A 12,340-nucleotide genomic window follows, 5' to 3' on the forward strand; every position below is an offset into this window, starting at 1 on the left:
AAAACACTTTATAAATATTAACTCTTTAACTTCTCTTGACAACCTCAAAGCTGAAGTGTTGTTCATGTCCCTCTTTTACAGGTAAGGAAACAGGAATGCCAGAGGTAGGACTCAAACCTAGGAACTCTGGCTCCAAAGTCAGGCCCTTAACCACTGTGTTATGGATGAAAGACTCTGAACTTCACCCTTGGTTTCTTTTTTCTACTCAGGTTCTTGACTTCTGATTGGTCCCATTGAGATGTCAGGGAATTAAGCAGTCCTGAGGCAAGCCCTCATTTTATCAGCTCATTATTTAATATCTGTGAACCTCAGTTTTCTTATCTGTAAAACGGAGTCACATCTACCTCATGGGGAGGATGTGAAGATAAAACAGTTGTCCATTTTGCATTGCTGTAAAAAATACCTGAGCCTGGGTAATTTATAAAGAAAAGAGGTTTATTTGGCTCAAGATTCTGCAGCTGTACAAGAAGCACAGCACCAGCATCTGCTGCTGGTTCATGAGGCATAATGGAACAGGCTGGTGCACCTTTGTTGAGATTCGCTGGCTGTGATCTGTGCTGTTTATGTGAGCATGTGTGTTTATTTCATGGCCAGATTACCGCATCTGCTCAGGGACAAGTTTGCTCTGTTTTTAGGAGAATGGAAGATGGCACCTTCCCGTTTGTCTTAACTCAGGGCTTTTCTCAGTCCTGCTACCCACACTGTGCACTTTTCCCCTGGCCCACTCCCAATTCAGAAATGGGTCTGGATTCTATTTCTGTGGATGGTTATGCAGTCACCCATCTGCTTTTCTGACACATACAAGTCAGTATATCTTTCTGTGATTATGAATTTTTAGAGGAGAGAGTCTAAGCTTATCTTTTCTTTTTTCTTTGAATATCTTGTCTACAAATAGTAAATGCATCCATAGGGGTGAAGAAGGAGTTCCTGTAATTTTTCCAGAGGGGAGTGCAGTACTCTTTAATGTGTAGTCAGATGTGTGAGAAAGGGAACCAACTCTTAAATGTAAGAACGATGAGAGTATATCCCCAGCATCTAGAATAATATCTGGCACATAGTAGTAGCTTAATAAATATTTGTGAGCAAATGAATGAGACTAATCTTTATTTTAAATATTTCCTAAATCTGATTATAGTCAACTCTGGGTTACCTAGCAGACCTGAAAATCTGGAGCTGTAGCTTTTATGACGTGTTAGTGTATGTAACTAACAGAATTAAACACTTTTTTAAAAACTGGGACATGCTAGAGTATGCAACACGAAAAATAACGAACTTGATCCAGAGGCTACTTTGGGATCTTGCTGCACCCTTGGGGTGTCAAGCTTTGTGTGAGAAACTATGGTGCTGTAAGGAGGAGGAATTCAGTGTAGTGCTATAGCAGGATGCTAAATAACAAGGAGTTTTCTCTCTTGACCAAGTAGCTGGAAATAGTTATACCATGTTACTTATTGCCAGACTTGCATTCCATGACAGACTGATGTATTTAGTAGGATCTGGGCCAGTTGAAGACGGCCCTTGTCATCTTTCAGGTGTGGTTTGACAGATCTTTTGTATCACTTCAGAAACATTTGAGAAGTTTTGTTCTCCATGATAAAGAGAGAGCAAGCCAGACAGATATGTAGAGGCCATAGAATTTTAAAATTGTCTGCACTTTCTTTTACAGATCTGAAGAAAACCCTTGCTGTGTTATTAGATAACATTTTGCAGCGCATTGGCAAGTTGGAGTCGAAGGTGGACAATCTTGTTGTCAATGGCACCGGAACAAACTCAACCAACTCCACTACAGCTGTTCCCAGCTTGGTTGCACTTGAGAAAATTAATGTGGCAGGTAAAAATAGCAATTCTCTGCCCTGATATGGAGTCACACCCTGCTTTGGACCAAGAAGAGAATAAAGGAGAGCAGTGGTTCTTACTGGAACCTGCATAATATAAATTCTATAAACTTGGCATGGCCATTGTAAAGATAAGTCTAAATTTATTTTTTAATAGCAGATGTTAAAATGCTTTTTATAGTTTTATCATGATGCATAATATTTGGTGGTTTGTGTGACACATTTGCTCTTAATGAGCTCCTGGAATTCACTTGTAAAGAGAAGATTCATGGCATAGATTAAATGAAATACCAGAGGTTATTTGAGAAGCTCGTGCCTTTGAGAGTTCTTCCTCCTCCGTACTCCCATCAGACAATTTTGAAAGTCTGTTACGTATAATAGGTTCTCTCCTCCCTGTTGTTAAAAAAGAGCCACCATTGCCGAAAATGCCTCCTATGTATATATGGAGAAACAGAAATTCTGGAAATGGCTTTTAGGAGATAACCCCTGCCTAATCCTAGGCAGATTCTGTAGCCACTCATGTACACCACCATGCGGTTCCCACTGGGAGGCATTTTGTTTGGCTCCTTCTGGAAACTGGAATATTGGATGAGACAAGGAAAATTGACTAAAAACAACACCCAGATTATACGCTGCATGTTGTTGCCTGCAGCTCACATTAGAACCTCCCCACCCCCGCAACTCCCCCACCATCACACTGCTCTGAGGTCAGCCCCTGGGTCTTTGTGCTTGAGCCAGGACTGCTCTTGTTAGGGTGACCACGATTTTCTGGGGACCCAGGACAAAGTGAAGAGCCTGAGGATTAGGATTCAGTGCTTTGGGTGAATGGTTGTGAACAAGCTGTCTATACTTTTGGTGGGTGGTAGCCAAACTCTGGTTAATAGATAAAGTAAGTAACTAGGTTACTTTTGACATCAGTTCCTGCTTTAAAAAAAAATCTTGTTTCATATACTTTTAAGCTTATTTTCCTTTCCCTTTTGCTTGTAAAAATTCACACACTTAAGTGGGAGAGATTCTTTACCTTTCCCACCTCCCAGCGTCAAAACATTTAATTGTTTTACATTATGCAAGGTGGTTGTTATTACCTTTTTAAATGTTCTTTGCCCTTTAGCAAATTTTAAATTGCAAAATATATTTCTAATAATTCAAAGTATTCAACCAAAGGTATTAAAAATAACTTTTAATTACAACACAGAGGCAGTGTCATCTAGGCCATAAATCCTGTCTTCCTTGCAGTTTCCAACAGCTTCTGTAATTAGACAAGAGAACCTCCCACTGTGTTTAGCTGCTTTTTAATAACTGGAACCATGCCTCTTCACTCTCCACTTGCCACCCCTGTACCCTGTAGAAAATGCTACTGGAAAGGCCCTATGTGGTTTCATCACTGTTCTGTGTCATATTTCTGGAGGTGGGATGGAGTGTTCTGCCTTTAACTTTGCTGTTCTCCACTGCCTCTGAAGTCCTGTGGCTTGTGAACCTCTATAAACACATCTGCTGTCATTCTTTCCCCCAACGTGGCATCTTGCTGCCTCTGGCTGTCCTGTTTGTTGCAAGGCTCACAAGGACTTTGCTACCTGGGCTTTAAGCCACAGAGCACAGGGTCGTGGGTACACCTCTAAGAAGGAAATGGGAAGGACTTGGGGACTACTTTCAAACGAAGTCTGGAAATATACCAGCCGTATGTATTGAGCTAGTGTACCGCTTAACAAGCATCATGTTCTCTAAGCCAATGGCTCTGAGCGGGACTCCTTTAAATGTGCCACTGGTGCTGTGTTTTTAATAATATTTAAAGAACCAGAGTGTTGTGTTTTGTTTTTGTTTTCCTTTTTGGGCAATGGGAGCAAATTTAGAGTTACACATTTAATGATTAACCTCATTTGCATGTCTTTGCATCTCTCGGGTATGTGTGGGACACAGTCCATACCATCATGATTTTTACTGGCTAATTAGGAAAAGAATACACATGCATAAAATGACACAAACCATGGTTGCTGTAAAGTAGGGGTGACTCAGAAAAAAATTGGGAGGCAGGGAAGGAGAGGAAACTAACATTTAGTAGCTGTCCAGTATATACAAGTTCCTCTGCCTGACCCTCCAATGTACATGATTTTACTTAATCTTCTTAGCATCTCTGAGAAGGGTTTTCACAGGTTTTGTTGAGTTTAAGTACTTGGGAGTGGGTAACTGTTGGTACTGGAGTCCCTGAGCTCAGCTTCAGATCTGCTAGTGCTATGTAGAGAAGAGATTCTGAGTGTTAACTCCATCTCTCCTTCCATTTGTAAATTATCATAAAGGCACGTGTCTGTAAAAAGATGCTACCATTTTCTTACCTAGAAGAGAGCTGCCAGTTTCCTAGATTTAATCATCTGTCTCATTAAGGATTTCTCTGTCTCAGTGTCTGCTCTCAGGCTAATGTTTATAAAAGCTGGTCCGTGTATGTGTGTGTGTGTGTCTGTGTGTGTGTGTGCGCGCGTGCGCGTGCATGCATGCAGAGGCATCCCTTTCATAGACACTGTCTTGGCCAAAGTGGATATAGATATGCTGGACAGCCTTCTTCATTTCCCCCAGAAGGTGGGGGGGGGGTCCTTTATATCTTGTCAGTCAACTACATATTTTTGAAAAACGATTTGCCATGTCTATAGAGTACCAGAAAGAAGGACAAGGACTTAAGTGAACAGTTCTCATTTATGAGCAGCCCTTCCTTGCTTTTCTGCCCTCTCTCTGATCCACAACCATGCTGGTGTCTTCAGACCCCTCTGTCAACCCAAGAATGGCTCCTGAGCTGTGAGAGTTCAGTTTTATGGGGTTCCAGTCCTCGCCAAGTAAAGTTTTTCTCTCTCCCTCCCTGAATGGAGACATGTGGTAATTGCTCAGAAACGTTCTCCCTGGTGTGTCTTTACAGCTGACTCTGGTGTCTTATTGCTCACTGATGTTTCTGATTGCTTATTGTTGTGTCTTATTGCTTGCTAATATATCTTCTGGTTGGCTATAAACTGTCTCTAAATTGGGTACCATAGCAATTGAAGAAGGATTCCCTAAATTTATTTTCTTTAGAGGGATAGCTCTGTGTGTGTGTGTGTGTGTGTGTGTGTCTCATTTTCTGTCTGTAGCTGTGTTCTGTGTAGCTTTTATCCAGTATGGCTTATCTTCACAAATTTATCACCGAGGGTTTTTTAATGTGAAAGTAAATTTGCCCCTAGGGAAATTTAGGTGGAAATGAGCTTTATTAAAATCAAGAAATCAGATTGAACTGGATTTTTGAGCTCTGTTTGTCTTGTTGAAGAGAAAGGGGACTCAAAGGAATGAAAAAGCAGATTTTTAAAATCCCCACCCTTCCACCAATCACACAGTAAATTAATTTCTCCATATTCACTTTCTGAAAGGGCTTGAAAGGCCTTCGTCAAAATTCTCTCCTTTTAGAATGATGCTTTGAATTTTAGAAAGACCCATTCTGTCTTTCTCTAGTTTTGTGATCTTAAATGAGGAAGTGGAGCGAATAGGATTGGATCTGTGGTTCTTTGTCATGTACCTGAAATGGGGAAAAGGTAAAAAGTATACATATCTGATCATGAAAATGCTTGCCTTCTAAGGACTGAATGTCTGATATATCTTTGTTCTGCCCATAGTGTCTTGATTGTAGCCTTACCTGTTGAAGATAATTCAGTAAATATTGCTCACATGGATTGGTTTCTATTGGAGGGAACAGCATTTGGTTTCCTCACCCGGAGGAGTTTCTTCTTATAGTTCTTCTTCTCAATTTACATTTGTGGTGATTTGCCTAGAAGTCGGACTTGGTATTTTGTTTCCCTAGTTCTCAGACCTTAGCAGACACCACCTAAGAAGTGGGACTGCCTTTTTTGTTGGTCAGGACTGAACTTCCCATCGATGGTTATGGGATGTGGAGGCTTCATAGGATGTGATAGTTACAATCCTAGATTGTGATACTTTAGAGGACAAGAACATTGTGCAGCTCTCTACGGGGTAGTGTATGTATGTGCATGTGTACACATTTATTTATACTCTCAATAAAGAGTTGTCATTCAAGGTCAGCTGAATAACTGGCCAGTGCTGACTGTTCCTTAAAAGCCAAAACCATAATGATAGCATCCATGTGGTGTTGTGATGACTTAACAATTGCAAGGTCACTTGGGAAGCAGAACCACAAAATCAAAGGTACAGGTATAACTCAAGCGACAGTTTCCTGGTATTTAATCCAAGTTGAACTTCCAGCAACCCTGCATTTTTTCCAAAGTGGGGAGCGATATGCAACACTTTCTAGTATTTGGGGTTGAAGTGCAATGTATTTGAATTTGGTAAGCTGTTCTTAAAAACAGCAACCATTATTATTATTCTTACCATTTGAAAGTTGAAAATGAAAAATGTCCCTGCTGAGTTCCAGGGCTTGCATTTGGAAGTGCAATTTCCCCCTCTTTGTGCTGCTAATGGACCTTGAAGTTTAGTTGTACCTGTGCTCTTTCCTTGTATGTGTACCCATGTCATCAGTTTGTGTTGAAGTAGCACCTGAAGTGTCCCAGCTCCACCCCTGGGCAGTGGCTCAGCAGATGACTTTCCCAGGGTCAGATACTGGTATGTCAGTGAGATCCCAGATGCTACTGAGAGACGGGAGAGAGATGAGATTGCAGGTGGCTTCCTATTAAGTTGAGCAAGAAGCAAATATGTTCTGTCTATCTACCTGTCACTTTCTGTTTTGTTATTTGCAATGGTAACAGTAAATATGTGGACCCTTGTCAGAAGCTATTCTTTTGGTATCTTTACAGAAAAATGCTTGTCTTTGTTGGTATGGTTTTCACTTTGTGTGGTCAAGGATATTTTGTTTTTATTTAGAAGAAGAAAGACATAGTTCAGAAGTGATGGTGATCTTTGAGGAAGTGAATTTATAGCAGTGATTAACAGCTGTGGGCGATTTTGCCCCCAGGGGACACATGGCAATGTCAGGACACATTTTGGTTTTCACAAATGAAGAGGTGCTATTTCCTTTTTTTTTTTTGAGACAGTCTCGCTCTGTTGCTCAGGCCAGAATGCAGTGGCACTATCACAGCTCTTTGCAGCCTCGACCTTCCATGTCCCCACCCCCTGCCGCCTCAGCCTTCTGAGTAGCTGGGACTACAGGCAATGTGCCATCATGCCCGGCAAATTCTTTTTTCTTATTTTTTGTAGAGAATGGGGTCTTGCTATGTTGCCCAGGCTGGTTGGGCTCCTAGGCTCAAACGATCCTCCCACCTCAGCCTCCCAAAGTGCTGGGATTACAAGCATGAGCCACTGTGACTGGCCTATTTATTTCTAATAGATGAGGACAAGAGATGCTGCAAAAAGCATCCTACAATATATAAGGCACGGCCCACAATAGAAGTATCCAGCCCCAAATGTCAATTGTGGCAGGTTTGTGAAATTCTGATCTATGAGATACTGTTAGAATCTGGTGCCAGCAGATATTTTCACCTATGGTTAGTGCAGAAAGACGCTTGAGACGCTGAAGTTAGTGCAGAAAGATGCCTGAGACGCTGAAGTTTCCTGATTGGCCAGCTGAGACCTAAAGTTCCTTTCCCTTTTCCTAGCAAGGCTGTTCACAAGCCCCCCCACCCCCGCCGCCCCCCAATCTCCACCTCATTTAGCTTTGCCACTGGTCTTGGAGGCCTCCAAGGAAAGAGATTTTAGAAACTCCCAGAAGACTATTTTAGGATCCTGACCTTAAGGAACTCCTTTCCTGGCCCACAGTGTGCTTTTGGCAATGTACATTTTACTTCTGCTTCTATAGAAGGTAATTATTTCTTCTCATGAAAGGACCACTAATTCCGGATAACAATGGTACAAAGTAGTCTTAGAGAATGGGTTTAAATTGCAGAATGTTTTAGAAGAAATTCTTTGTTATTTTAAGCAAAGTATATAATTATCAAGATATGAGAGAGTAAATTAAATAAGTTAAAGAAAACAAGACAGGTCCCCAAAGATCTACTTTACATCAGAAAATACCCTTCACAGCATACTTGGAGCAATATTGAAGAAAATGAGACTAGAGAGTTAATTGGGATTTGTGATGCATTTTCAATGTTAAATGAAGGAGTTTCTATTTTGTTCCCTGGGCGGTGGCAGTTGATGAGAGGTTTAAAGTAGGAGGATGAATAGGTGTGAGGTCTGTATTTCCAGAGAATAATTACCGGCCATGTGGAGTGAGATGCATATGAATGGGTGAGAGAGACTGCATTTAATCTTCAGTTAGGAGGAGAATGCCCTGGGTTAGAGATGTTCCTGTGGCCCAGGGAGAAAGAATTTGAGACCCACGTTAGGGTGAAGCTGGTGTTATGGGGACACGGACAGACCGTGGGAAAGGGCAAGGGAGAATTTGTCATAATTATTTCCAAGGGTGTAGCTTGAAGGATAACTGGGTGACTCATTATTGAGGAAACAACCCAGCAGAGAGACAAGGTTCCATGAGGACTGTAGCCACAAGCCATTTGTTTCAGAATATCGGTTTAAAGGCAGTTGAAACTTTGATGCTAGTGTTGAGGGGATGAGGGACAATGAAAGGCAGCATCTGTGGAACCAGACTGGCTTGGTTCAAATACTGGCTCCACCACTTCATAGCAGTGTGACTTTGGGTAAGTTTCTTAACCTTCCTCTGGCTGAGTTTCCCCATTTGTAAAATGGGGGAAATAATAGTAGTGCCCATTTCACAGTATTGTTAGGAGGTATATTAGTCCATTTTTACAGTGCTATAAAGATACTACCTGAGACTGGGTAATTTATAAAGAAAGGAGGTTTAACTGACTCAGAGTTCCACATGGCTGGGGAGGCATCAGGAAACTTGAATCATAGTGGAAGGGGAAGGAAGGCACGTCTTACATGGCGACAGGAGAGAGCGAGCGAGAGAGCAAGGAAGTGCCACACTTTAAAATAATCTGCTCTCCTGAGAACTCACTACCATGAGAACAGCATGAGGGAAACTGCCCCCATAATCCATTCACCTCCCACCAGCTCCCTCCCCTGACATGGGATTAAAATTTGAGATGAGATTTGGGTAGGGACACAGAGCCAAACCATGTCAGGAGGATTAGGTGAGACCAATAACGTTCTTAGAAACATGCCTGGCATAAAGTCGGTACTGTACGAGCATTTGTTAATTACAGTTTAAAAGTTACATATTTGGAATATTGACATAAAAATGGAACATTGTAGTGACTTCTTATTTGGATATCACCACTAATAGTGAAATTAATATTTGTATAGTGCTTTATAGATTAGAAAATAATTTTGTATATAGTATTTCACTGGAACATTTTAAATTTGAAGTTCCCAAATTGATCTTTTTGTGCCTCTGTTATCAATATTTAGCTCATCACGAAATTCATGTTTTGTCAATAATCTCTTGGTTGCAAGAGGCCAACCACTTAGCTTATATTAAACTAAAAGGGAACTTGGGGCTCATGTCATTTGAAAGTTTGTGGGATGCTGTTGAGAGGTTCAGACATGGGAGCTGTCTTTAAGAACCTCAGCTGTGTCCTCTCAGGTATTGGATACTGTCAGAAGCCATTCTTTTGGTATGTTTACCGAAAATTCTTCTCATTGTTGGTATAGTTTTCACTTTGTGTTGTCAAGAGGGTTTTGCTTTTTATCATTAAGAAGAAAATACAGTTCAGAAGTGATGCTGTCCTTCAAGGCTATGTTAATATGTTCTGTCTTTTATTTTGCCTTCATTCTTAGGCCATCTTTGCATGGTGAGGGCAGAGATGGATGGTCCCAAGGAGGCTCTAGGTTTTAGTTTTCAGTCCCAGACGGCTGTGCTGCTTTCCAGGAAGTTTTGGCAACTCTCTAGAGCAGAGTTATGATTGGCTTGGCTTGGCCTCTGTGCCTATTCATGATCCAGTCAGAGTGACCAGTATCATGTTCCATCCTGATTGGCTAGGCCTGGGTCACATGGGTCACCCCTGGGAATTCATGGTATAGGAGAGGGTCCCTGAAGAGATTCCAGATGAGCAGATAAAATGCATATGGCTGCTAGAGACCCTGGTCATGTCATGGTTTGGCTTTCTGGAGCTATCCTAAACCTGACTCAAGCTTTTCTCTCCCTGAGTGTTTGGAGGGCAAAGCCTCAGGACTGCTAACTTTCTGCCTCCATTTTAAGCACTACTGTGGCCAAATGTGCCTCAGCCCCACTTGGAACGAGCCCAAACCCCTGCCTGCAGTTTATTCATGCTCTTACACACTTAACATGTTTTTGTCCACAGCCTGGCATGCTTCTGTTGTTCTGGCTGACTCTTCTTTACCACCTTTTTCAAGTCTCATTTGAAGCTCTGTCTCCCTAAGACTTGCTTGATGCCCCTCACACCCCAGAGGTTTGTGATGTCCTTGCCTTGTGTTCCTACCATGTGTGTCCTTGGACTTTTCCACTCTTTGCTTGTCTTCACAGCCAGTCTGTAAGCTCCTCAAAGGCATGAGTGGGATCTCATATTTTTCTTTTCAGTTCAGTGCTGAGCTTGGAGTCTGGCAAATCACAGGTTTTATCAATAAATGTCCAGCTGGGTACACTCCTCCCTCTCCTAAACACAACTCCTGCTGGTCAGCCACTGTGTCCTAGAACCCTTGCCATGACACTGATGGCCATGCTTTCACTTCTAGATCACCATTTCTGCCACTTATGTGCTTTGACAGGTCCCTGAATCCTTTTGGAATTCCCAGAAGCACCTGGAAAGTTCACTGCTAAATTGTTAAGACCGGAAAAGCCTTTGTTTCACTTCACTTTTGAAAACTGAGATTCCATAATAAGAATTTATTTTGTGTTTCTTGGTGGCTAATTATAAACATGTACGTAGGATTTAAAAAATTCAGGCCACCTCCACTACCTGAGAGGTTGCTTTGAATGAATAGTTCTTGCAGAAAAGAAACAGGGACCCAGAATTTCTAATTCTGTTGGACTAATTACTGACCCTTCAAGGAATACATGGCTTGTTTCATTTCGAAAAGTGAGACTGTATATATCCCTGTCGGGAATAATGTTCCTCCCCAGCCACTTGATGGGGGAACTCAGTAACATACACTGCAGGGCTGTCCTGGGGACCTTGAAAGTGCGTCTACTCAGGGTTGTTCTTTGTATTGGTGATAGGACATGCTGAAATTAGACTTGTTTGTTTTAATCAGGAGGTAACAGATCCCACTTGCTTAATTTGGCTTAATGAGGTATGTGTATACAGTTGTGATATCAGCTTACATATGGTATTGATTCAATAGACATTCCACAGCTACAGCATAGCATATGCTTCCTCAGATAGTCCCTTGTCTGTGCTGTTTCATCCTTTACCTGTTTTCACTGACAAGTATTTCAACAAACTCACTGTAGAGCCTGAGATTTTAAAATTTAAAAAAATACTTGGAATAAAGCTGATTTGGTGAGACATGGAAGAGAGGTATCTGACTCCATGTTTTTGAAAAGGTTTTGTAGGTTTGAAGATTTCTGGGGTTTTGAGAGATTTTCCTTTAAGCTGTGCTTTTGGCTTTGCATATCCACAGCTTCTAAAATTAGGCAGCCTAAATAAAAATCAGTTGCTAGTTTTTGTTTTTCCCTTCTCGCTTACATCCCAGAAAAAGGAGAGAAAGCAATGTGGGGTGAAGATGGTTTGAAATTCTTTGGGTTTAGAAATGACAGAAAGAGGGATTCAATTAGGGATGTGACTGAACTGCCCTACAGTTCAGGACAGCAGAAATAATCTTCATCTCACAGCCTCCTTTTTCTGTACTTCTTTTACCCTTGAACATTCAGCAAGTCTCACGTGTGGGATCACGAACCCCAAATCCACTTATGTCAAGCAGAGGGCCCATGGCGTGGACAGAGCCACCTGAGGACGACATGTCTGGGATTGACAGAGCATTATAAACTGCATTTTGATTTGCATTGTCAGAGTTGGACAGCTGCACTCTTAGCTGGTTTTAAGCTGTCTTGAAGTTTCATGTTGGAGAGGTTTTCTAGTCAACGTTTACTGTGGAAACTTTCCTTTACCTTGGTGCAGCTAGAGATGGGCTCTTGAACCAGAGAAAAGTGGACACCGAGTGAAGGACTTGTGCTAATGTTTTTCCCCCTCGGGGGACTTGATTAAACAGCAGCCACGTGATTATGGGACCCTGGATAAACCCAGTCAGTTTCCTCATTGATAAAGTGAGGATAAGAACCTGTACCATGGTATTGTTGCTAGGAGTATGAGTTAACACATGGAACACACTCAAGGTGCTGGGCACAAAATAAGAGCTCAGTAAGTTTTGGCTATTGCCTCATATGCTTCTTAAGTGTCCAACTCAGGTTTTCACTCCTGGGCCAGGCATGTAGCAGATGGTCAGTGCTTGATGGGCATGTAAACTACCCATTCCCAATGTTGCATTTTATACAGAAAACCGGACCTTGTGAAAGGGCTGTCCAGAAGCTATTTGGCAGTCACAGCCTGGACCTGGTCTTTGGCATCAGACATTTTTGAGCAGAACTCTGGGTCCACTTACATACTTGC

General features: G+C 41.8%; 1 protein-coding gene across 11 annotated transcripts in view; it reads left to right on the top strand.

The window, feature by feature from the left end:
• Positions 1–12,340, top strand: part of MGAT5 (alpha-1,6-mannosylglycoprotein 6-beta-N-acetylglucosaminyltransferase) — a 330,522-nt gene that overhangs the window by 144,317 nt on the left and 173,865 nt on the right. For all 11 annotated transcript variants that reach the window (XR_010150065.1, XR_010150064.1, XR_010150066.1 and 8 more), the window contains one exon: positions 1,664–1,828. Coding sequence is in view for 8 of the 11 variants with exons in the window: in XM_009443346.5 (XP_009441621.1) it covers positions 1,664–1,828 (165 nt within the window). In the remaining 3 variants the exon portion in view is untranslated. The remainder of the gene's footprint in view (positions 1–1,663; positions 1,829–12,340) is intronic.

Source organism: Pan troglodytes, chromosome 13 (assembly GCF_028858775.2).
Source record: "Pan troglodytes isolate AG18354 chromosome 13, NHGRI_mPanTro3-v2.0_pri, whole genome shotgun sequence".
Taxonomy (NCBI): domain Eukaryota; kingdom Metazoa; phylum Chordata; class Mammalia; order Primates; family Hominidae; genus Pan; species Pan troglodytes.